General features: G+C 36.1%; 1 protein-coding gene across 1 annotated transcript; it reads left to right on the top strand.

The window, feature by feature from the left end:
* Positions 1–316: 316 nt before the first annotated feature.
* Positions 317–23,127, top strand: LOC110440235. The gene is made up of 7 exons (XM_021483181.1): positions 317–358; positions 14,661–14,859; positions 15,587–16,021; positions 19,243–19,309; positions 19,575–19,733; positions 21,666–21,826; positions 22,615–23,127. Exons 2-7 carry the CDS (start codon positions 14,671–14,673, stop codon positions 22,693–22,695), a joined length of 1,092 nt encoding a protein of 363 aa, XP_021338856.1. The 5' UTR covers positions 317–358; positions 14,661–14,670; the 3' UTR covers positions 22,696–23,127.
* The last annotated feature ends 1,204 nt before the right edge of the window (positions 23,128–24,331 follow it).

Below are 24,331 nucleotides of genomic sequence, written 5' to 3'. Positions count from 1 at the left end.
TACAAGACGTACATGATCACAAGCAGTGATTGCTCGGACATAGGCAATGTTGCAGAGCTAGATTAACGTATCTGTATATATCAGCATCTTTATTAAAATATTGTTACACCCAAGTTGGGTTGGTGTACTCGCTGGAATCTCCAGTGTGACTGGTACGGACCATAGATGAAACGTCACTCAAAGAAGTCACACGTGGATCTGATAAAGAAAGAATTATTCAGGTCGCTTCATCCAATAAACAGTGGGCGGGACAGTCAGGTATAGTACGTATATAAGGAAGTACCTGCACTCTATATGTTAAGTGTCAGGTGTCACAAGATCACGCGCATAGAGAGAAAGACATCAACCACCTAACAAGGTAGGTATCACTATAGTGATTTACATCTGCAATAATTATTTATTACATACATTTGTAGGATTTATACACATTGTAACTAATATCGGTAATATAAACTAGCATATTTAAAGCACTGTATTGCTATTCTTGCGGCAAACGAGGTGAACAGCATGCTGGTTAATTCAAAGCTAGTAAGGTACAAAAGCAAAGCAGCACATACGTAGTCACAGAGAGGTAGCATAGGTAATCACAGACAGGTAGCATAGGTTTTAAAGTTTAAGTTTTATTTATTCACTCCGACACACTTACGTGTGTAACAAGAGGTCACATACATATAGTAAGTATGATACATGGCGTGTGATGTACACAATTACAACATTGTACATAGCATAGATACATATAGAAGTACACAAATAGTACAGAAATTAAGTTAATATTTTTTCAAGCTTTTCTATGAATTTACAAAGTTTTGTGTAAATTTTTACATTAAATATATTAAACAATCCTTGCATTTTTAATTGACTTGGATAAGTGAAATAATATTTTGGTATATATTTCTCTCTTAGACATTTAACTAAAACACTTTCACATATAAATAAGTAATGAAATTCATCTCCAATGTACAAATTACATAATGTACAGGTTCTTTCTTGACGAGGAATACCTAACCATCTTCCTTTTTCTATGGGTAAATGCATATTGCAAGAACGGAATTTACACATTATTTTCCTATCATTTGTATTAAGTTTAATTAAATATTTTTCTTGTTCAAACTTTGTCTTTAATATTGAATATGTTTGTCCTCTAGAGGAGTTAAGAATATTATCAAACCATTTCTGTATAAATTGATCCTTCAGTCTACTTTTCACAAGCCTCTTAATTTCGTCTTTTGAAAAAGAACATGTAGATTGATAGTACCACACATAGTTCAGGCCAGTTTGAGAAAAAATATCTTTAACATATGCGAGCCATTTAAATAACATAGTTCCATTTTCATGTAATGTATACATAAGCTTATAAATAGTACTTGATAACTTACTAGAGGTAATCAACTTATGCCAGAATACTATTATTCTACATTTAATTTCGATGTCTAGTGGGTATCTTCCAAGCTCACCATAAACAATGAAATTTGGTGTACTTTTTCTTACATTTAGTATATATTTACAAAATTGAAGATGGATTTTTTCTATAATATTTGTGTTTTCAAAACCCCATATTTCTGATGAATAGAGAAGAACTGGCATAATTAATGAATCAAATATCTTCAATTGTAGATCAACTGGTAAAGATATGTTTCTCAATTTCTTATAGACAGCAAACACTGATTTCTGTGCTTGTTCAACAATTTTTTTCCTTGCTTTAAAGAAGCTACAACTAAAATTAAAGAATAATCCTAGATAGGTATACCCTTCCAGTATTTCTAATTCTACGTTACATAATGTAAAATGGGGAGTTCTTGCACATTTTCTTTTTGAAAAGATGACAATTTTAGTTTTTCCTGAATTGATAGTTAACTTCCAAGTATTACAGTATTGTTCAAATTCATTTAAAGCTAACTGTAAACCATCTGGTGTTTCTGAAAACAGGACAGTATCATCGGCATATAAGATAATGAATAGTTTGAGATACACTCCAATGTTATCAATACATAATTTGTCTATTGTTTGAAGACAATTTACATTTTTTTCAACAAGATAAGTTTCTAAATCATTTAAATAAATTGCAAACAAAAATGGCGATAAATTTTCGCCCTGTTTTAAACCGATCTCACAATTGAACAAATCCGACTGTTCACATCCATTTTTAACACATGATTTGGTTTTATCATATAGCTTATAAATAATATTGAAAATTTTTCCAGTAATGTTGCTTTTTTGGAGCTTTTTCCACAGACCAACTCTCCATACAGAATCGAACGCCTTACTAAAATCGATGAACGTACAATAAAGTTTTTTTCCTAATGAAAAATATATTGAGATTAAAGAATACAATACAAACATGTTATCGGTTGTAGAATGACCCTTTCTAAACCCAGCTTGTGCACTGCTTATCAGGTCAAATTCGTCAGAAATTTTATTTAAACGATTATTAATAACCGAAGTGAAAACTTTGCCAAGGCACGAGACTAAAGTGATCGCTCTATAATTATCCGGATCTTTTGGATCGCCTTTGTTTTTATATACTGGTTTTATAATACCGATCTTCCACACATCTGGTATAGACGCAGTATTCAGAATAAGGTTAAATATTTTTTGATAAATTGGTAAAAATACATCCATTGTACTTTTTAGATATTCATTTAGGATTTGATCTATACCAGAGGCTTTACTATTCTTCAAATTGATTAAAGAAAATTTAATTTCATCAGTGGTAATTTCACCATTCAGATAATCATCAAAAATACTATTATCAGGATTTTCCAGCTCAAAATCGTCATCATCATAAACAGACTTGTTCAGATCCTTAAAGTATTCATATAATTCAGTAATACATATATCAGCATTACCTTTCTTTACAGATCCGTCACATTTATTCAAAATATTCCAGAATTTTTTTGAATCCATTCTAGCAGTATTTCTTAACTCGCTTGACAATTTCTCCTGATAATTTCTGTAATTTTTATTCAATGTTTTTCTATAAACTTTACTAGCTCTATTGAGATTAGTTTTATTTATAGGATTATTTACTTTGTGAAATAAGGCCTTGGCTTTATTAAATTCAACTCTGTTTAAGTGGCATTCCCTATTAAACCAAGGTTTATTATCACATCTCAACCTCCGTTTCCTGTAAGCATTGTTACTACCAAAAACCTGCTTAGCAGAGCCTTTGAACAATTCACTAATTGAGTTTACAATGTCATTAATTTCGTTATTGGTTACATTGTCGTGTTGTTTATTTAATAATTCATTTAATTTATCATTAATTCTATGGAGATTACCTCTTTCATCATCTAGTATATGTTTTACAAAATCTTGTTCTTTACAGGATTTCCACTTTGTATATCGATTTTCATGACATTCGGTATTATATATACATTCATCAGTTAATTTACAAAGGCTAAATACAAGTCTACAGTGGACATCTGATATGAGTGGGTCAAAAACTTTGATTTCAAAATCTGTTGTATACCGAAACATATCTGACGACAGCAATAGATAATCTATAACGCTGACATCACTACATGTAGTTTTACCTATTTGTGCATCATTTCCAATCCGACCATTGGCAATATACATATTATTTTGCTTGCAGAAGTCAAGCAATTTATTGCCATAATTATTAACTTTAGCTTTACATTGACTAGCCCTTCGCAGAGGAACATTATATAATTTCAACTTTTCAATATCATAGAGATATGAGTATAGCTCATCATTTTCATCTAAGTTTAATGAACGAATGAAGTTATCATCTGGTTCTACAAAATCATCTCTAACTTGGGTTTTAGCATTAAAATCTCCGACTATGGCGACTTTGTTACCATGATGGGATAATTCTATCATCTCCCTTTCAATTTCATTGAACGCTTCCGGGGATGCATACTTAGTATTTTCGGGAGGTATATAAACACATCCCAGTAGAAAATCTAGATCAGAGTTCACAACGTGTTTTGAAAAATTTACCCACAATACATATTCTGATAAAGTTTTAGGAAAAGTCAACATCGACTTGAGAGTTTTCTTAAAAATAATTACTATACCACCAGATTTTTTATATGCATTAGTTCTACATTTAGCAAAATATTCATAGTCAGGCGGTAGTTGTAAATGATCCAGATTATCAATCTTGCTCTCTGCAAAAATAAGTATGTCATGTGCTAGGATTAAGTCTTCAAACTCAGGCAAAAGTATCTTAGACTTAATACCGCAAACATTAAGGAAAGTAAACTTGATAGTGTCTTTATCAATGTCACGGGGTTGACCTCTTGTCGCGTCTCCCTACATGGGGCGACTGTCATTGCGGGGGTTTGGCACGTGACGAGCATTACGGAACTGATGCTGACCACTAGGGGGCGTGGCTGTCTGCCGTCCTTGGGCCGATGAGTGCCATCCAGGTCCTCTGCGAGAATCAGGAGGATGATCTCGGCCTATGGGAGGATGACTAGGATGATGATGCTGAGGTGGGATGTAAAGGTTACCGTCAATGTAGAGTTTATCACCTAGCAGGCGAGCGTGCCTTCCATGCCTCTTGGCTTCCTTAAACACCGGATAGAGTAAACGTCGCCTGTCATTTATTTCCGGCGGGAATTGCTCAAATACAGAGAATTCTCTTTTCCCCGCTAGTTTTGGGGCAGCCTTCAACACTTTGTCTCTATCTTTTCTGCTAGAGAATTTAGCTACTATGGACCTAGGTTTATTATCGGATCTTTTCCTCAGCCTATGGGCAACATGAAGCTGCATTTCCTCTTCAATACCGAGTTCCGTCTTGATGAATTCCTTCACAACAGCCTCGGTGTCTTCATCACGGTCAACATCTGGGATTCCTCCAAATAACAGGTTGTCCTTCATCGATCGTGTTTGGATCTCGAGTATTTGATCTTTCAGTAGGCGATTTTCTTCCCGTACCTCCTCCCGTTCAAGTTCCACTTTGCTGACTCTCTCTTCAAGAATGGAATGGTCGAAATCCGCACCCTCGAGCTGTTCACTGTGTGTTTTAAGTTCACGTTTAACGCCTGATAACGAACTCTCCATACTGCTAAACTTGCCCTCGATGACACTGAGTCTAGACATGATTTGATCCAGTGTATCCAGCTTAGTTAACCGTTGAAATATGTCTCGAAGAATTTGATCACTGAAGTGTGGGGAAATGGTGTCAGGAGTAGGCGAGGTTGCCTGAGGGAACATCAACTGAGGATTCGCAGGAGAACTGGGGGGTATACACGAGCTTTGCATAGGGTACTGCGGGTACTGCGGGGCAGGTTGGAAACATGGTTGCGTGGCGGCCACATTACCATGTGGGGTACCATAGAGATCTCTATGTGCCATAGCCATTACAGTACTCGTGTCCGTATGAGATCTATTACGTTTCTTACCCATGGGCTACACGTGCACACAGTTCAAGGTCATACTGGTTAGTTTACCGTTCTTACACAGTAAACGCACATTAAAATCCGTATTATACAAAAAGATGAACATGTATATGTACATGTACGAATAAACGTTCATAAATAAACCACAGCTTTCCAGGGTGTAACTCCAGTACTAACATACATGTCACATAGGTGAGTATAGTAGTCTGCACGTGCAGATAGGTAATCGCAGACAGGTAGCAGAGGTAATATCAGACAGGTAGCATAGGTAATCACAGACAGGTAGTATAAGTAATCACAGACAGGTAGCATAGGTAATCACAGACAGGTAGCATAGGTAATCACATACAGGTAGCATAGGTTATCACAGGCAGGTAGCATAGGTAAGCACAGACAGGTAGCATTGGTAATCACAGACAGGAAGTATAGGTAATCACAGACAGGTAGCATAGGTAATCACAGACAGGTAGTATAGGTAATCACAGACGGGTATCATAGGTTATCACAGACAGGTAGCATAGGTAATCACAGACAGGTAGCATAGGTAATCACAGACAGGTAGTATACGTAATCACAGACAGGGAGCATAAGTAATCACAGACAGGTAGCATAGGTAATCACAGACAGGTAGTATACGTAATCACAGACAGGTAGCATAAGTAATCACAGACACGTAGCATAAGTAATCACAGACAGATAGCATAAGTAATCACAGACGGGTAGCATAGGTAATCACAGACAGGTAGCATACGTAATCACAGACAGGTAGCATAGGTAATCACAGACAGGTAGCATACGTAATCACAGACAGGTAGCATAGGTAATCACAGACAGGTAGCATAGGTAATCACAGACAGGTAGCATAGGTAATCACAGACAGGTAGCATAGGTAATCACAGACAGGTAGCATAGGTAATCACAGACAGGTAGCATAGGTAATCACAGACAGGTAGCATAGGTAATCACAGACAGGTAGCATAGGTAATCACAGACAGGTAGCATAGGTAATCACAGACAGGTAGCATAGGTAATCACAGACAGGTAGCATAGGTAATCACAGACAGGTAGCATAGGTAATCACAGACAGGTAGTATAGGTAATCACAGACGGGTAGCATAGGTTATCACAGACAGGTAGCATAGGTAATCACAGACAGGTAGCATAGGTAATCACAGACAGGTAGCATAAGTAATCACAGACAGGTAGCATAGGTAATCACAGACAGGTAGCATAGGTAATCACAGACAGGTAGCATAGGTAATCACAGACAGGTAGTATAGGTAATCACAGACAGGTAGCATAGGTAATCACAGACAGGTAGCATAGGTAATCACAGACAGGTAGCATAGGTAATCACAGACAGGTAGTATAGGTAATCACAGACAGGTAGCATAGGTAATCACAGACAGGTAGCATAGGTAATCACAGACAGGTAGCATAGGTAATCACAGACAGGTAGCATAGGTAATCACAGACAGGTAGCATAGGTAATCACAGACAGGTAGCATAGGTAATCACAGACAGGTAGCATAGGTAATCACAGACAGGTAGCATAGGTAATCACAGACAGGTAGCATAGGTAATCACAGACAGGTAGCATAGGTAATCACAGACAGGTAGCATAGGTAATCACAGACAGGTAGCATAGGTAATCACAGACAGGTAGCATAGGTAATCACAGACAGGTAGCATAGGTAATCACAGACAGGTAGCATAGGTAATCACAGACAGGTAGCATAGGTAATCACAGACAGGTAGCATAGGTAATCACAGACAGGTAGCATAGGTAATCACAGACAGGTAGCATAGGTAATCACAGACAGGTAGCATAGGTAATCACAGACAGGTAGCATAGGTAATCACAGACAGGTAGCATAGGTAATCACAGACAGGTAGCATAGGTAATCACAGACAGGTAGCATAGGTAATCACAGACAGGTAGCATAGGTAATCACAGACAGGTAGCATAGGTAATCACAGACAGGTAGCATAGGTAATCACAGACAGGTAGCATAGGTAATCACAGACAGGTAGCATAGGTAATCACAGACAGGTAGCATAGGTAATCACAGACAGGTAGCATAGGTAATCACAGACAGGTAGCATAGGTAATCACAGACAGGTAGTATAGGTAATCACAGACAGGTAGCATAGGTAATCACAGACAGGTAGTATAGGTAATCACAGACAGGTAGCATAAGTAATCACAGACAGGTAGCATAAGTAATCACAGACAGGTAGCATAAGTTATCACAGACAGGTAGCATAAGTAATCACAGACAGGTAGCATAAGTAATCACAGACAGGTAACATAAGTATTCACAGACAGGTAGCATTTGATGGTAAATATAACTGGAGGTAAATAATGAATACTAGTATGTTACACTAGTATCACTATCTGAGGGTAAAAGCACTATGGCAGTGTAATATACATACACGTTAATATAGCAAAGTGTAAAATTTGATCGGATATACCCAAAATAATGTGATTTAAAATACGGAAAATTATGTCAATTAAAACTAAAAAAAATAATTTTGGAGCTAGAAGCATTTATTTTAAAATATGCTGTGTGAAATTATTTACAATCATAATGCTTCACATATCAAAAACGGTATAACATATAGAGAAACATGTTCCACATCTCACATACTCACGATCTCACTCATATAAACATGTTCCACATCTCACATACTCACGATATCACACATAAAAACATGTTCCACATCTCACATACTCACGATCTCACACATAGAAACATGTTACACATCTCACATACTCATGATCTCACACATAGAAACATGTAACACATCTCACATACTCACGATCTCACACATAGAAACATGTTACACATCTCACATACTCACGATCTCACACATAAAAACACGTAGCACATCTCACATACTCACGATCTCACACATAGAACAATGTAACACATCTCACATCATCACGATCTCACACATAGAAACATGTAACACATCTCACATACTCACGACCTCACATATAGATACATGCTATACACCTCACATACTCACGACCTCACACATAGATACAAGCAATACACCTCACATACTCACGACCTCACACAAAAATACATACTATACATCTCACATACTCACGACCTCACACATACATACATGCCATTCACCTCACATACTCACGACCTCACACATAGATACAAGCAATAAACCTCACATACTCACGACCTCACACAAAAATACATGCTATACATCTCACATACTCACGACCTCACACATAGATGAATGTTATACACCTCACATACTCACGACTTCACACATAGATACATGTTATACACCTCCCATACTCACGACCTCACACATACATACATGCTATACACCTCCCATACTCACGACCTCACACATACATACATGCTATACACCTCCCATACTCACGACCTCACACATACATACATGCTATACACCTAACATACTCACGACCTCACACATAGATAAATGTTATACACCTCACATACTCACGACTTCACACATAGATACATGTTATACACCTCTCATACTCACGACCTCACACATAGATACGTGTTATACACCTCACATACTCACGACCCCACACATAGATACATGCTATACACCTCACATTCTCACGACCTCACACATAGATACATGTGATACACCTCACATACTCACGACCTCACGCATAGATACATGTTATACACCTCACATACTGACGACCTCACACATAGATACATGTTATACTCCTCACATACTCACGACCTCACACAAAGATACATGTTATACACCTCACATACTGACGACCTCACACATAGATACATGTTATACTCCTCACATACTCACGACCTCACACATATATACATGTTATACACCTCACATACTCACGGACTCACACATAGATACATGTTATACACCTCCCATACTCACGACCTCACACATATATACATGTTATACACCTCACATACTCACGGCCTCACACATAGATACATGTTATACACCTGACATACTCACGACCTCACACATACATACATGCCATTCACCTCACATACTCACGTCCTCACACATAGATACATGTTATACACCTCTCATACTCACGACCTCACACATAGATACATGTTATACCCCTCACATACTCACGACCTCACACATAGAAACATGTTATACACCTCACATACTCACGGCCTCACACATAGATACAAGCTATACACCTCACATACTCACGACCTTACACATAGATACATGTTATACACCTCACATACTGACGACCTCACACATAGATACATGTTATACTCCTCACATACTCACGACCTCACACAGAGATACATGTTATACACCTCACATACTCGCGACCACACACATAGATACATGCTATACACCTGACGACCTTGTTCATAGATATATGTTACACATCTCACATACTCAAGACATCTCCCATATAGATACATGTTATACACCTCACATACGCACGACCTCACACATAGATACATGTTATAAACCTCACATACTCACGACCTCACACAAAGATACATGTTATACACCTCACATACTGACGACCTCACACATAGATACATGTTATACTCCTCACATACTCACGACCTCACACAAAATACTATACATCTCACATACTCACGACCTAACACATACATACATGCCATTCACCTCACATACTCACGTCCTCACACATAGATACATGTTATACACCTCGCATACTCACGACCTCACACATAGATACAGAAACATGTTACACATCTCACATACTCATGATCTCACACATAGAAACATGTAACACATCTCACATACTCACGACCTCACATATAGATACATGCTATACACCCCACATACTCACGACCTCACACATAGATACATGCAATACACCTCACATACTCACGACCTCACGCATAGATACATGTTATACACCTCACATACGCACGACCTCACACATAGATACATGTTATACTCCTCACATACTCACGACCTCACACAAAGATACATGTTATACACCTCACATACTCGCGACCACACACATAGATACATGCTATACACCTGACGACCTTGTTCATAGATATATGTGACACATCTCACATACTCAAGACATCTCCCATATAGATACATGTTATACACCTCACATATTCACGACCTCACACAAAGATACATGCTATACGACTCACATACTCACGACCTCACACATAGCTACATGTTATACACCTCACATCCTCACGACCTCACACATAGATACATGCTATACACCTCCCATACTCACGACCTCACACATACATACATGCTATACACCTAACATACTCACGACCTCACACATAGATACATGCTATACACCTGACGACCTTGTTCATAGATATATGTTACACATCTCACATACTCAAGACATCTCACATATTGTATTCTATATTTAATACTTCTTTTAAAACTTTCCATATATATATTCTTTCTACAGAATTAAATATTATGTGATATCAAAACTGGACAAAATCTTTTTTAGCATGCTATACATGTCCAATACACAATTTCACATAATCATAATGATTTGATTATTGATGTTAACGTTAGACACCAATACATTTTCTGTTTTCATATTATACCAAACACTTTATAATATGATGAATATTTCAAAGTTATGTGCAGCAGTAATAACTCATAAATATGTATTCTGCAAAAATAATCTTTCTTCTGGAGAACTATATAAATGTACTTCAGGTTGAGATTATATTATAGACAAAGATATGCAGATATATAAAAGCAATACAATGATCTTAATAAGAAAACTAATATACACTTGATTATTATTTTATTTTGTCTTTTGCCCTCTCATTAAACAAAATATTAAGGGAGTATTCAATTATTTTATATCTTTAACTCTAAACAAATAGGGCAAGGAAAGATATCCCTGTCTGATCCCAATTCAATTTTTTTTATTTTATAACATTTGATTCTTGTGACCTTGAACGAAGGTCAAGGTCACTAACGTTTACAAAACTTATATCCATTCATATGACCGTTGTTTTTGAAAAAAACATAAGTTAAAGGAAAAGTCGAAAGAAAGCTACGTTTTTCTTTTTTTAAATCAGAGATGTTATACGACAAATTAACCGGTTGTCAATTTTTTTCAGAATTCCTGGTGTTGAAAGATTGGTAACCAACTAATGAAGATAAAAGTATGAAAAGTAGACTCGGTTTAGAACTATGTAGATTTAACTGGTCCAAAATTGGAATTCTCTCATTAGTAATGAAATTCACATATTTTTCTGCTTAAATCTTCAATAAAAAGAAGAAATCTTTCTTGAAATAGTGTAATATTCGGTATCAAAATAACAGTTGGAATATATTGCACACGACGATGATATCTTTTTATAGTAACTGTGTCATTTAAATGCTCTGGTGGGAATTGAATTACCGCACCTTTAACACCCACACAGGTGAAAGTCAATGAAGTCCCATTTGTCATAGAACGAATTCTGAAAGTCAATGGTCCTGATTTGTTATTTTGTTTTAAACGTATTTTATTGTAATTTATATACAATGGGAGTTGGGCACAAGTTTAACAACTTATATTAAGCCCTTTCCCTACAATATATTTCTACAAATGATCAAGATGGCAACATATACATTTACATTGGCTTTAATTGAGAGAGAGAGATTCGGATTAGTTGGTAAACGTGAAGGAGTGCAGGAAAATATACTCAAAATCTGTTAGTATCTAGAATAAATTGGTGCGTCTGTTTGGCTATTAGGATGTTTTCTTGATTTGACAATTCACTATTACCGTATAGTAGTAGCTGCAAGTTAAGTGGAATGAAATCATTTAATTCGCGGTAGAGTTAAATTCTCTGATCCGCATAATTATATCTTCGATAGGATGTCCACATTGACAGTGCTGAAAATCTATTAAGTTAGCATGAAATAAGGGATTGTTTAAGGTACTAGAGTTATTTCTCAATTTGGTGTGTAAAATATTACTTTTTCGATCACCAAGGAGATAATATATAGGGACTTCTGATGTATTAAGCATGCGAAGAGTATCTTTAAAAGCTGTATATGAAACTTTGTGTCCTATATTAAGGTCAAACTGGTTCCAGAGTCGGATTGTGGAGGGGAAAAAAGACAAATTTGTTAATTGAAGTCGTGAATTAGGTATATAGTAATTTTCAGCATTACGGAGGTTATAGTGTGTGTTTCCTGAAATTGTAGGGGGAAATAAAGAGGTAAAATAGTTAGGTGTAAGATTCTTATGGAGTTTGTAAAACAGTTGAAATTTCCGCCGAGTTCTACGTCAGATAACGTTTCTAGACCAGTTTCAAAATACAAAATACAAAATACTTGAGTAAGACGGTAACCCAGTGATAATCCTTACAGCCTCAAGCTGAAGTTTTTCTAATTTGTCTGCGTCACCGAGAGTGCACCCATCCCATACCTCACAACAGTATTCCAATAGAGGAAGAATGGACGATCTATAAATTTTACTTAAAGTTCTTCGACTACAAATTAAATTTCAATTTACGTACAAATATTTTTCAATATGGGTACTCCACTTACAATTTTCATCTAAAATTACTCAAAGGTGCCAATGATTGTCAACAAAATCAACATTAAAGTTATTGAATTTTAAATCGATAAAATACTCAAGTTCAAAGTTAGAGATCAGTAAAGCTTTCGTTTTTGCAGGGTTGAATTAAACCAGCCAAATTTCAGCCCAATTTTGATTTTTTTACAAATCATTATTTATCTTAGTTTCGATAATCTGGGAGATGCATCAGAATATAATAAAGACGTATCGTCAGCAAATAATTTAGACAAGCTTTCAAGATTATCAGATATATCATTAATATATAAAATTATTAAAGCTTCCTATACCCAAACCTTCTTATATTTATCTTGTTCTGAAATTCCAAGCAGGGACCGACGTTAATGTTAAATCTCCATAGGCGTTGACCCTACCTTTTTCAGTCTATTTCTCAAATATGTTGTCGTTTTAAACACAGATTTAGGGTCTTCCTTCAGAACTAAGAGCGTTATTTCCAACATTGTTTGTAACATGTCTTAGCACACTTGATCAACTGATCAGGGTCAATTTAAGAGCAAAATTTGTTTACCATATTCATCATATCTACTATGTTTCCTCGAGGCAATTTTTCACTTACTGAATTTTAAGATAAACGACCCAAATATCATAAAACGTAGGATTGAGATTACACCCCCACATACATTTGTACCTTACTTGATGTTATCATGACCTTGTTATGTTAACGAGGTACACACCTATTTTATGGTAATGGGGTACACGTCAGCGACGGACGCGACAATTCCGCCTGACTCTCGAATATCTATATCGCAGAATCTACATTGGCACTACCGGTACCCGCGTATCGGCAGGCAGCGACCCATATATATATATGTTTCGATTCTCCATCGTGATCATGCACATACAATTGTATAGCAAATTTCTTAATGGATAACTTCCCAAATACTCGATGGAAAGATATATATTTCTATTAACACTGATGTATAATTAAGCAAGATTTACGTCAACAAATATAAAAAAAGAAGTTATGCTGTTTCTGTTCAGTTATATTACGCTTGATACAGAATACACATATACGGACCGTGGGATGGGGATCTCTACATGCTGAGCCCCCTAGATTGATCACGCTATAATCTTGACACTCTGACCATCTTTATGTTTCCACAGAAATGTTAACCTCCTATAAATGAAACATCGTTGTGCGTTTCAAATGTCCCATTGTTCACACATTTTTAAATGAAATAATGCCCGCGGAGGGGGCGGATTGGATTCTTAAAAGATTAATTTTATAACTTACGTTGGATGGAAAATTGATAAAATAAAAGCCATACCGAGTTTCCGATTTCCCAGGAATATTAGCATACCTTTTTGGGCTTTTATAGGGTTAAGTTAAAATGGGATCTGGGTAGATGAAATCTGCATGTTATCATAATTTTATTGTTACAACATTTTTTGAATACTTTCAAGGTTGGTTCTCCAGGTTTAGTAGCCTTACACAAATTGGTCTCGTGCCAGAAGGCTCTCATTCATTTATTCATTTATTGATGTTTTGTTGTAATTTCCATTGATGTTTTTTAGATATTATATATATATAATTATATGTTTTGTGCAATGGCATTCACTGTAATTTTATATCATGCTTTTTCTCAATATATGTCAAATGTATGTGGAGAGGGTCTTACCCAATCCATTTGCTTCATTTAGGTAGTAACATTTCCTCACATCAATACCAAATTAGTGAGAAATTTTAAAACTTTGTTTTGTTCTTCTCCTAGAAATCACACCATGGCATCAATGCAGCTGCTGTTGCTTACATCACTGTGTATGACGTCACTATTGGGCGTGGTCCAGACGGTCAAAATACAGTCCTTTAATGTCGGCCTCACAAACTTTATATCCCACTATACAGAACGATTACCACGCGTCATCCGGGCACTGGAATCCGGGGATTATGACGTCATGTGTCTTCAAGAGGTGTGTATTAACGATACGAAAGTGTTGATTTCCCGAGAGAGTTATTTTGTTAGTGTGTTGTCTGGGGAGATATAGAACCTAAACGTTGTCTGGGGAGATATAGAACCTAAGTGTTGTCTGGGGAGATATAGAACCTAAGCCGTGAGGCCAATATTTGTATCTCCTTTTGATTTTGACATGGGCAAAAAGCCAAATTCTCAATTCAGTAATTTACAAATTGTTACGAATAAAATGGATGTTTTTTCTCCACTTTCCTTTATAACACAAGTCTCGCAATACTTCAACAACGATTATATTGTCCCTATCGTCTTTCCTTAACATTTTGCCTCTACAAAGGGAGCAAATTTGAAGTTGTGAAGCTGCTTGTGGAAAAGCGAAATAATTAGGGGATAAACCTGTTGTTATTTCATTTGTGCGGTGGTGTGTTGCGATTATACTGTCACAAATTGCGTTTTACTTGAGACGCGGAGCAAATATCAAACTATAGTAGTATTACCCTCAAATTTGAAGTTGCAAAGCTGGTTGTTGAAAAGTAAAATATTGTCAGGAAAGGTACTCTGAAACGAACGCAATCCAAGAAAATAAAGCAGCAAATATATTTTGACTGTTTTTGGGTCCCTCTGGAAAGCATAAAAGAAAATCCAATGCTATGCAATGCTAAGGGCCGAATGGTGACTCCGTATTCAATAAAACATCAATGCAATTATCTATACCATTTTATTTCCAGGTATGGTACGGAGATGATGTTGATAAGATAAAGAATAAATTAGAAAGAGATGTTTTTACCTATACACCGCCTTTGAACCAGGAAACGACGGCTTGGGGCTGGTTAAATGCTCCTCCATGCCCCAGTTTCGCAGCCCTAACGACTGCAGTGTGTATATTTAAACATTGTAAAACCTTTGCGAGCGATTATGCAGCGCTCGTTAACTGTACCGTAGAATGTGGAATCATGTCGCTAAGTCAGACCTGTATTTCTTGCCTCGTCATTTCCGGTATGGATAACGTCTATCGCTGTTTTAACCCTCTGACGCGGGAGGCGATGAATGTCCCGGGAGTGATGCTCCTGAGTAAGAAGAAGCTGAACTCAGTCACCTTCAAATCAGTCTACTTTGAACCGAACGTGACACAGATTTTCCCAAGAGCATATATTGAGGCAGAAGTGAGTTTTGTTTTTTCTTTGGTTTCTTTTATAATTTCTTTTTTAATCGTTAATCATTTGTTTAATCATTTTTAGTTTTCATAAACCAATTAACAGCATTCCATTTACGTGAGGAATTATATACTCTCAAATACAGCTCCTACAGCGAAAGTTTTAATACACGCAGAAAATTTGATATTCTCCGGCATTACACAAAATCTACATCTCCTAAAACAACAGGGGATACCGAAGTGTCAACCATAACCATATTTCGATCTCAAAATCGATAAAACTATTGCAAAATATGAACCAAGGAAGAATTTATGTTGAAATCCTTGGAAATGAACAAAAAAATTAAGACCAGGTGTTCAGGAAGAGTGGGCGTCTTTTGCATCATTGACATCCATCAATTTAATTAAGGTTAAATCTAAGTTCATTTAATGTCTCGTCATCATAACGAAAACCTGAGAAAGTGACAATAAAACCACATGGCATGCTAACGATCACTTTTTAACAAAATCGTCCTTCGTATCGAAAATTAGATCATGGCGACGACCATACAACTTGTCATTCGTCTGCAACAACCTGCTTATTCGGAAAGTTTCGGAGAGGTTCTGAATCAAATACAAACGAGGCAGGTCAAACACCTTCTCTTTTAAACACCCTCACTAATATCGGCATAACATTCGCATTGTTTGTTGTTGGTGTCCCATTCAAAATTCGAATTTCGCACACATAAAATGCTCGAATCTGGTAAAGTTGTGTGTTTTAAAGTCTAATTTCACACGTTGGTATTTACCTGTTGGTTACTGTTCACACGTTTGTACTTACCTGTTGGTTACTGTTCACACTTTTGTACTTACCTGTTGGTCACTGTTCACACGTTTGTACTTACCTGTTGGTCACTGTTCACACATTTGTACTTAGCAGTTGGTTACTGTTCACACGTTTGTACTTACCTGTTTGTTACTGTTCACACGTTTGTACTTACCTGTTGGTCACTGTTAACACGTTTGTACTTACCTGTTGGTCACTGTTCACACGTTTGTACTTACCTGTTGGTCACTGTTCGCACGTTTGTACTTAGCAGTTGGTCACTGTTCACACGTTTGTACTTACTTGTTGGTTTTGATTTTTTATCATACCAAAACATTTTGTTATATTACGCATGTTTTAAAGTTATGTGCAGCAGTAATAATGAATATGTATTCTGCCCAAGTAATCTTTCCTCTGGAGAACTACTTAAGTTGACGGGTTATACTGGAATCAGCTTGTCCGTCCGTTCGTCCGTCCGTAGAAAAAGTTTGTCCGTAAAACTCCTTCTAAAGTGATGGACAACTTTCAACGAAGCTTTTCAGATATGATAACTTCCACCTGAAGTTGTGCATCAAAGTATTATTATTTCATTCTGACCATTTTTTTTCCACAAAGTTTTGGTCCTTTTTTGAAAAATCCCTGTCCAGACATGTCCTCCAAAACTCAGGGGTCAATTTCAACGAAGCTTTTCAGATATGATAACTATCACCTGACGTTGTGCATCCAAGTAGTATGTTTTCATTTCGACCCTTTAAAAAAGGAATATGCCTCTTTGTTGAAAACCCCCCACAAAGAACAACATTTGTCTGCTTCATCAACTTCATTGTAAGTGTACTGATGTCGTTAATACCCCCTGATGTCGTTAATACCCCCTGGTGTCATTAATACCCCCTGGTGTCGTTAATACCCCCTGATGTCGTTAAACCCCCTGATGTCGTTAATACTCCCTGATATCGTTAATACCCCTTGTTGTCGTTAATACCCCCTGATGTCGTTAATACCCCCTGATGTCGTTAATACCCCTTGATGTCATTAATACCCCCTGATATCGTTAATACCCCCTGATATCCTTAATTACCCCTGATATCGTTAATACCCCCTGGTGTCGTCAATACCCCCTGATGTCGTTAATACCCCCTGATGTCGTTAATACCCCCTGATGTCGTTAATACCCCCTGATATCGTTAATACCCCCTGATATCGTTAATACCCCCTGATGTCGTTAATACCCCCTGATGTCTTTAATACCCCCTGATGTCGTGCAACAGTTTTTTTTTTTCATTTTGACCTTTTTTAAGGAGTTATGATCTTTTGTTATCATGGCCAAAAAGATTTGGTATGCAAGTATGTTTTGGTATGGCAGGAAGTGCCTTAGTTAGCATCTAGCTTACATTTCTAGTTTATATAGAAGCGGGAGTATTAGTTAGCCTTTGACTTACAGTTGTAGTTATTTTTTAGTTTGCCTATTGCCCATTTATTAATTAAAATATGAAGGAATATGATTTTATATCGTTAACTCTAAAAATATAAAGCAAGGAAAGAAATCCTTGTCTGACTCCCCATACAAACATTTTATTTTAGCACATTTGATTAGGTCAAGGTCATCAACGTTTACAAAAGTTAAATCCATTCACATGAACAACTAACTTGCCAAAAGACAAAACCCAAGAACCTTTGAAATGAAGAAATATATTTAACGGAAAAGTGGAAAATAAACAATATATATATATTTTTTTAATCAAAAGTGTTATATGACAAATTTACTGGTTGTCAATTTTTCTGAAATTCCTGATGTTACAAGATATTATTGGTAGCCAACTTTGAAGCAAGTATGAAAAATAGACTCGTTTTAGAACTATGTAAATAAACGTGTCCAATATGAAAATTTATTATTAGTAATGAAATTTCCCATATTTTTCTGCTTAAATGTTCAATAAAAAGAACAATTCTTTCTTGAAATAATGTTATCTTCGGTATCAAAACAACAGTTGGAATATGTTGTACACGATGATGATATAATTTTATAGTAATTGTGTCAATTAAATGCTCTAGGAGAAATTGTAATACCTCACCTTTAACACTCACACAGGTGCAAGTCAACGAGGTTCCATTTATTATAAAATGAAATCTGTAACTAACTGTTCCTGATTTTAGTCTCCTATACCCGCAACCTATTTGGATTTATCTTGTTTTGGAATTCCAAGCAGGGGCCAATGCTAATGTTAAATCTGCATTTAACCCTATCAATCCCCGTTACACGCACTCTTATAAAGTTGCTTAATTGACCTCTCTTTCTATAAGGCTATTATACACGTTACCCAAAGTGGTAAAATGTTCTTGTTTATAGTGGTATATTGGAGGAAATTTCTATGAATCATTCAGATACACGTAATAAAGAGTTTACACCGTTCTTGTGATCATTGCAGATTGAAGATGTGGGAACAGTCTTCTGCAGCCATTCCACCTCCAATGTGGCTTCCGAGTACTTTGAGCGTATGTAACAGTTGTTATTTTTCCTATTTTTCAATTATTTTTATTTCCCGGTAATGGAAATGTTTTCGTGATTCAACACTATGGCAAGTATTGTGTACTCCAGTTAATGACGTGTGTACTTGAGTTCACTTTTCTTAACTCCAGTGCACTAGGCTACCAAATTAATTTTGCTCCCAACTGTACATACTATAGCAAAATGGAGCATGTATCCTTAAGTTAAATCTTTTGTAATACTGTCGTTTAATATAACACTCTTTCACTTCAGCAAACCTACGAGAAAAGTACTCAAGTTTTGCTGAACAAAATCTCGCGGATTCTCGCCAGTTGACAGAAGCAGCCCTCTTGACGACCAAACCGCTGATCATTGGAGACCTTAATACTGGTCCCGGTGTGCCAGCCTTCAACGTCACTGCCGACTTCGAGGGTAACTCTTACATATCGGTCGGTCACGTGTGATATGTGGGGCTTTTACAAGTCTATGGTCGTTTTTCTATAGAGAAAATTTAAGCAATGAATGTTTTAGCAAATGTTGTTATGGTCCTATAACACACATTGCTATTGATGGCAAACTTAATAAAGTCCGGCAGGGCTAACTATAACAATATTTGCTAAAATGTTAATTATTTATATTCATATTTTGATAGAGTAGTTACGCTTTATTTTGTTATTTCGAAAAGTTCTTTGAACGAAAAATAAAGTCTTGACAACAATGAAGTTGATGACGTCACAATACAGATTGATGACGGTACAGTAACAAATGCTGTTATAGTCTCACAATAACATATGCCTTCTCAATGCATTGCAATGGAAGGATGCAGAGCAAATGTAAATATTTCCAGTTTTATGATGAAAACGAGGTCCCCACGACTGGGATGAATATTGCTATTTTTCAAAACAGGAAAAGTGTTCATAAAATGAGTGAAATCAATATCTGTTGAAGAAACAAAAATGCCAAAGTGGTATTTTTAAGGGTAAAAATAATTGTTTATTTTCACGATGAAACCGTTTTTAGCTCACCTGGCCCGAAGGGCTAAGTGAGCTTATGGCATACCGCAGCGTCCGTCGTCTGTCGTCCGTCAACTTTTTACTTTTTAATATTCTTCTAAAAAACTACTGGGCCAATTTTGACCAAACTTGACATGGAACATCACTATAGGAAATTGGAATCTGAATTTATGAAATGTATGGGGCTACGCCCCCAAGGGCCTGAGGGGCTGGGCCAAATAGGTAAAAAAAATGGGGTAATCTTTAAAAATCTTCTTCTCTACTCCTTTAAGTAGCAGAGAGAAATGGCACATTTAATTATAATCATCAACTAGCTCTCTTTTGAATTTATGAAATTTATGGCCCTGGGGTCAAGTGGTAGGATGGGGTCAATTTTGTATGTTATGGCTCGTTGTATCTTTGAAACAGTTAAGATCCCCATCCCATAATCATATATAGTATTGCTGGGCATCAAGAGATAAACACAATCATGATGTAAAAATAGGCCCTGGGGTTTCCCCCCTCCCCAAGGGACTTAGCTTCTGTGTTATATCTTTGAAACCGTTGAGATCCCCATCCGATAACCATATATAGCATTGCTGGACATCAAGAGATAAACACAAGCATGATGTAAAAATAGGCTCTGGGATATTTCCCCACCCCTAGGGACTTATTTTCTGTGTTATATCTTTGAAACCTTTGAGATCCCCACCCGATAACCATCTATAGCATTGCTGGACATCAAGAGATAAACACAAGCATGATGTAAAAATAGGCCCTGTGATCTTTCCCCACCCCTAGGGACTTATTTTCTGGGTTATATCTTTGAAACAGTTGAGATCCCCACCCCATAACCATATATAGCATTGCTGGGCATCAAGAGATAAACACAAACATGATGTAGAAATAGGCCCTGGGGTATTTCTTCATCCCTAGGGACTTTGTTTCTAGGTTATATCTATGAAACAGTTGAGATCCCCACCCCATACCCATATATAGCATTTGCTGGGCATCAAGAGATAAACACCAGCATGATGAAAAAATATGCCCTGGGATCTTTTTCCACCCCAAGGGACAATTTTACTTATCGGCAACTAGGCATCTATGTATTCCATTAATATATTAACCGAAATTACCATCGTATCAGATAGGTGACTTTTTACTTCGTAAAGAACGAACTAGGACAGATTTGTTTCACTACAATGATTATGTTCCCCATCCCGTCTTCATACGATCCTGGCTGTTATAAGGACGCTTTAACCCGATCAAAAACAAAAGTTCAACATCATCCAGTTCCAAAACGTATATAAATATGAATGTTCAAAAACATTAGTAAATCCTACCTATATAAAATCATTTTTTTTCTTTGTAGATTCCTACAACCATTTCTTGTCAGAGGGATTCACATCGCCTTACGTCACTATGGTGGGACGCTGTACTTTCTGTATTCAGAATCCTCTAGTTTCAGGCTGGGAAGAAAATAACGTGCTCGATCACGTGTTAGTACGAAATCACACAGTTCTCAGTGCTAAGGTAATGTATTCCTGTGTAATCATGAAATATATTCCGTAACCATGACAATAGTTCGTAACGATGCCATTTAGTATGTAACCATGGTATTGATTTCGTAATAATTACATCAATTCATAACAATACCAAATTATTAAACACCGTGACTTTAGTCCTAATCAATAACATAAGCACGTAACCATGACATTCGTTCGTAACCACGATATAGCCCCAAATTATGACATAGGGATACAACAATGACAGATGTTAGTTTTTTAGTTCTGAATTTTAGCTAAGAACCAGATAATCTCCTTAACATATTGTTGGCAGTATTTTTGGAGAATAGCGGTTAACACAACGTTTGTATAATTTAATGTCCACTTATAAAACTTAAGCTCCTGTATGACTGGCTAATTGCATAATTAACATGTCTTATTTATGAAGCGTAGCATCTTTGTCATTTTATACCTTGTTTCTGTTGTCGTGTACGACTATTTGTAGTTCGTAGTATATTAAATATATATCCCCGCAATATTGTTGTTCTTACATATCTTGTACTGTATTCTTACAAAAGATCTGAAAGAATTTCGACCTTTGAAGAACATATATATTATCAAGAACAGACGTTAATAAATATAGTAGATCCAAGCTCATCAATAGAATAATACATGTGATGTCGTTTTCTCTCTGGTGTGTATCTGCCAGAGTACCGCCATAATTGCCTATTTATTAATTTGACATAAAGGCAGTGACATTTTGTTCTACCAAAGGATACATAAAGTCATTTTAAATTAACTTTCATTTTATTTCAGCGGTTATATGTCGACAATATTCCCGGAAAAGATGTCCCGATGTCGGATCATTATGGAGTTGAGGTGAAGATTGCAAACTAAATACCAGAACGAAGCTGGGTGTCCCGGAGACTTTTGAAATGTCCACAACTTCCTTCCTTATAACCGTACACGAACGTTCCGGAAAGGTGTTTTTTTTTGCAGAAATAATTGTAAAATACTTTAACAAGATAAGTGTGATTTTCAACACCTCGCACTCAAAGGAACTAGACAGATAACAGCTTGTGTGTTGTTGGATTAAGACTTCTGCAGCTAAATGTAAACTGCTTCAAATCAGTGCAGTAGCTGTACACACATTTTTTTTTCATTTTTTTTTTTTATATATATATATTTTTTTTATTCATATACACGAGTGACGTAATACTTAGTTAAAAGCATGGTATACTGGTGGAGGTATTTTAGTTTACGTGGAAAATACTGTAAGTAGAAGACCTGTGCCCGTATTCATGAAACCGTTCTCATGCTCAAGCATGGATTTTGAGCTCAATCCTTATTTCTTTTTTCAGTAATGTTAATTAACAGATCTTATTTTTTAAATGATATGGTAAAAATCAGCTGAAGAGACTTACAACTGAATACTGTTTCAAATATTTAGCTTTGACGTTTTGATAGTTTTGCATGATTTAAGTGAGTTACAAGAAAGCTAGTATGAGCAGAGAATCCGGTTCCATGAATACGGGCCCTCATCTTGAAGTAGGTAATGTTGAAAGTGTATGGACCGAAATACGTTTTAAAAAGACGAAAATGCTGCTGGATGCATTTCAGCGCTTCGTAGATCATTAAAACCGTATAGGTCATTCAAATGAAAGTAATAACAATATTGTCAAAAGCTGTCATGCAGAATATCGGTTTGGCGGTTGTAATCAAATATATCACTCTCCAGTTTATGCGAAGTTAACTTTCACAATTATTACGTTAAATAAAAAATTCCAAATTATAATATACCAGTAAAAAAATGTGATTTTGGTGACTATCGCACCATGCTATCATCAGTAAACCGGAACACCATTATTGACCATAATGTTAATGTATTTCCTAGGTTCTTTGCAGAAAATATTTTAAATACTACGTCTAGAACAAAACCTCATAAAGTAATCGTCGTTAGAGACATTGCCTTCATTGGACGTATAACGATATACGTAAACGTACTCAGACTAGGAAGAGAATTCACTCTAAAGCTAAATTTATACAAAATGTAAACAAATGGGAATATAGAAATATAAATTTACACAAAATGTAAACAAATGGGAATGTACATGTAGAAATATTAGAAATGAACAACTGAATAACTTAGAAACCTGGAATATGTATACTTTCTTTTTCTGTGATGATTATAACTGTTTTATTATTAATATATGTGATTATCGCCCTTTACTTGTAATATAATATGTTATTGTTATTTTTACATATGTTTGTCGCAATAATAGCTCTCAAGAGCTAATGTTCCTTGTTTACCTGTATGCGACGTTAAATAAAGTTTCTTGTATCTTGTATATCTTGTATGAACTTCAGAATAAGAATACGACTCCGCATAATTGGTGGAAAATATAAAATCATTTTACAAAATTTTCTTTTAAATCAAATTCAATACCTATACTTATATATAACGGCAAAGAAAGTTAAGAAGATAAGGATGCTTGTATCCTGAAACACTTCATTATTCAACAGAGACAACTTG

Source organism: Mizuhopecten yessoensis, unplaced genomic scaffold, assembly GCF_002113885.1.
Source record: "Mizuhopecten yessoensis strain PY_sf001 unplaced genomic scaffold, ASM211388v2 scaffold11175, whole genome shotgun sequence".
Classification (NCBI taxonomy): Eukaryota; Metazoa; Mollusca; class Bivalvia; order Pectinida; family Pectinidae; genus Mizuhopecten; species Mizuhopecten yessoensis.
Note: the sequence above shows the minus strand (reverse complement) of the source record. Positions and strands in the feature narration are given on the sequence as shown.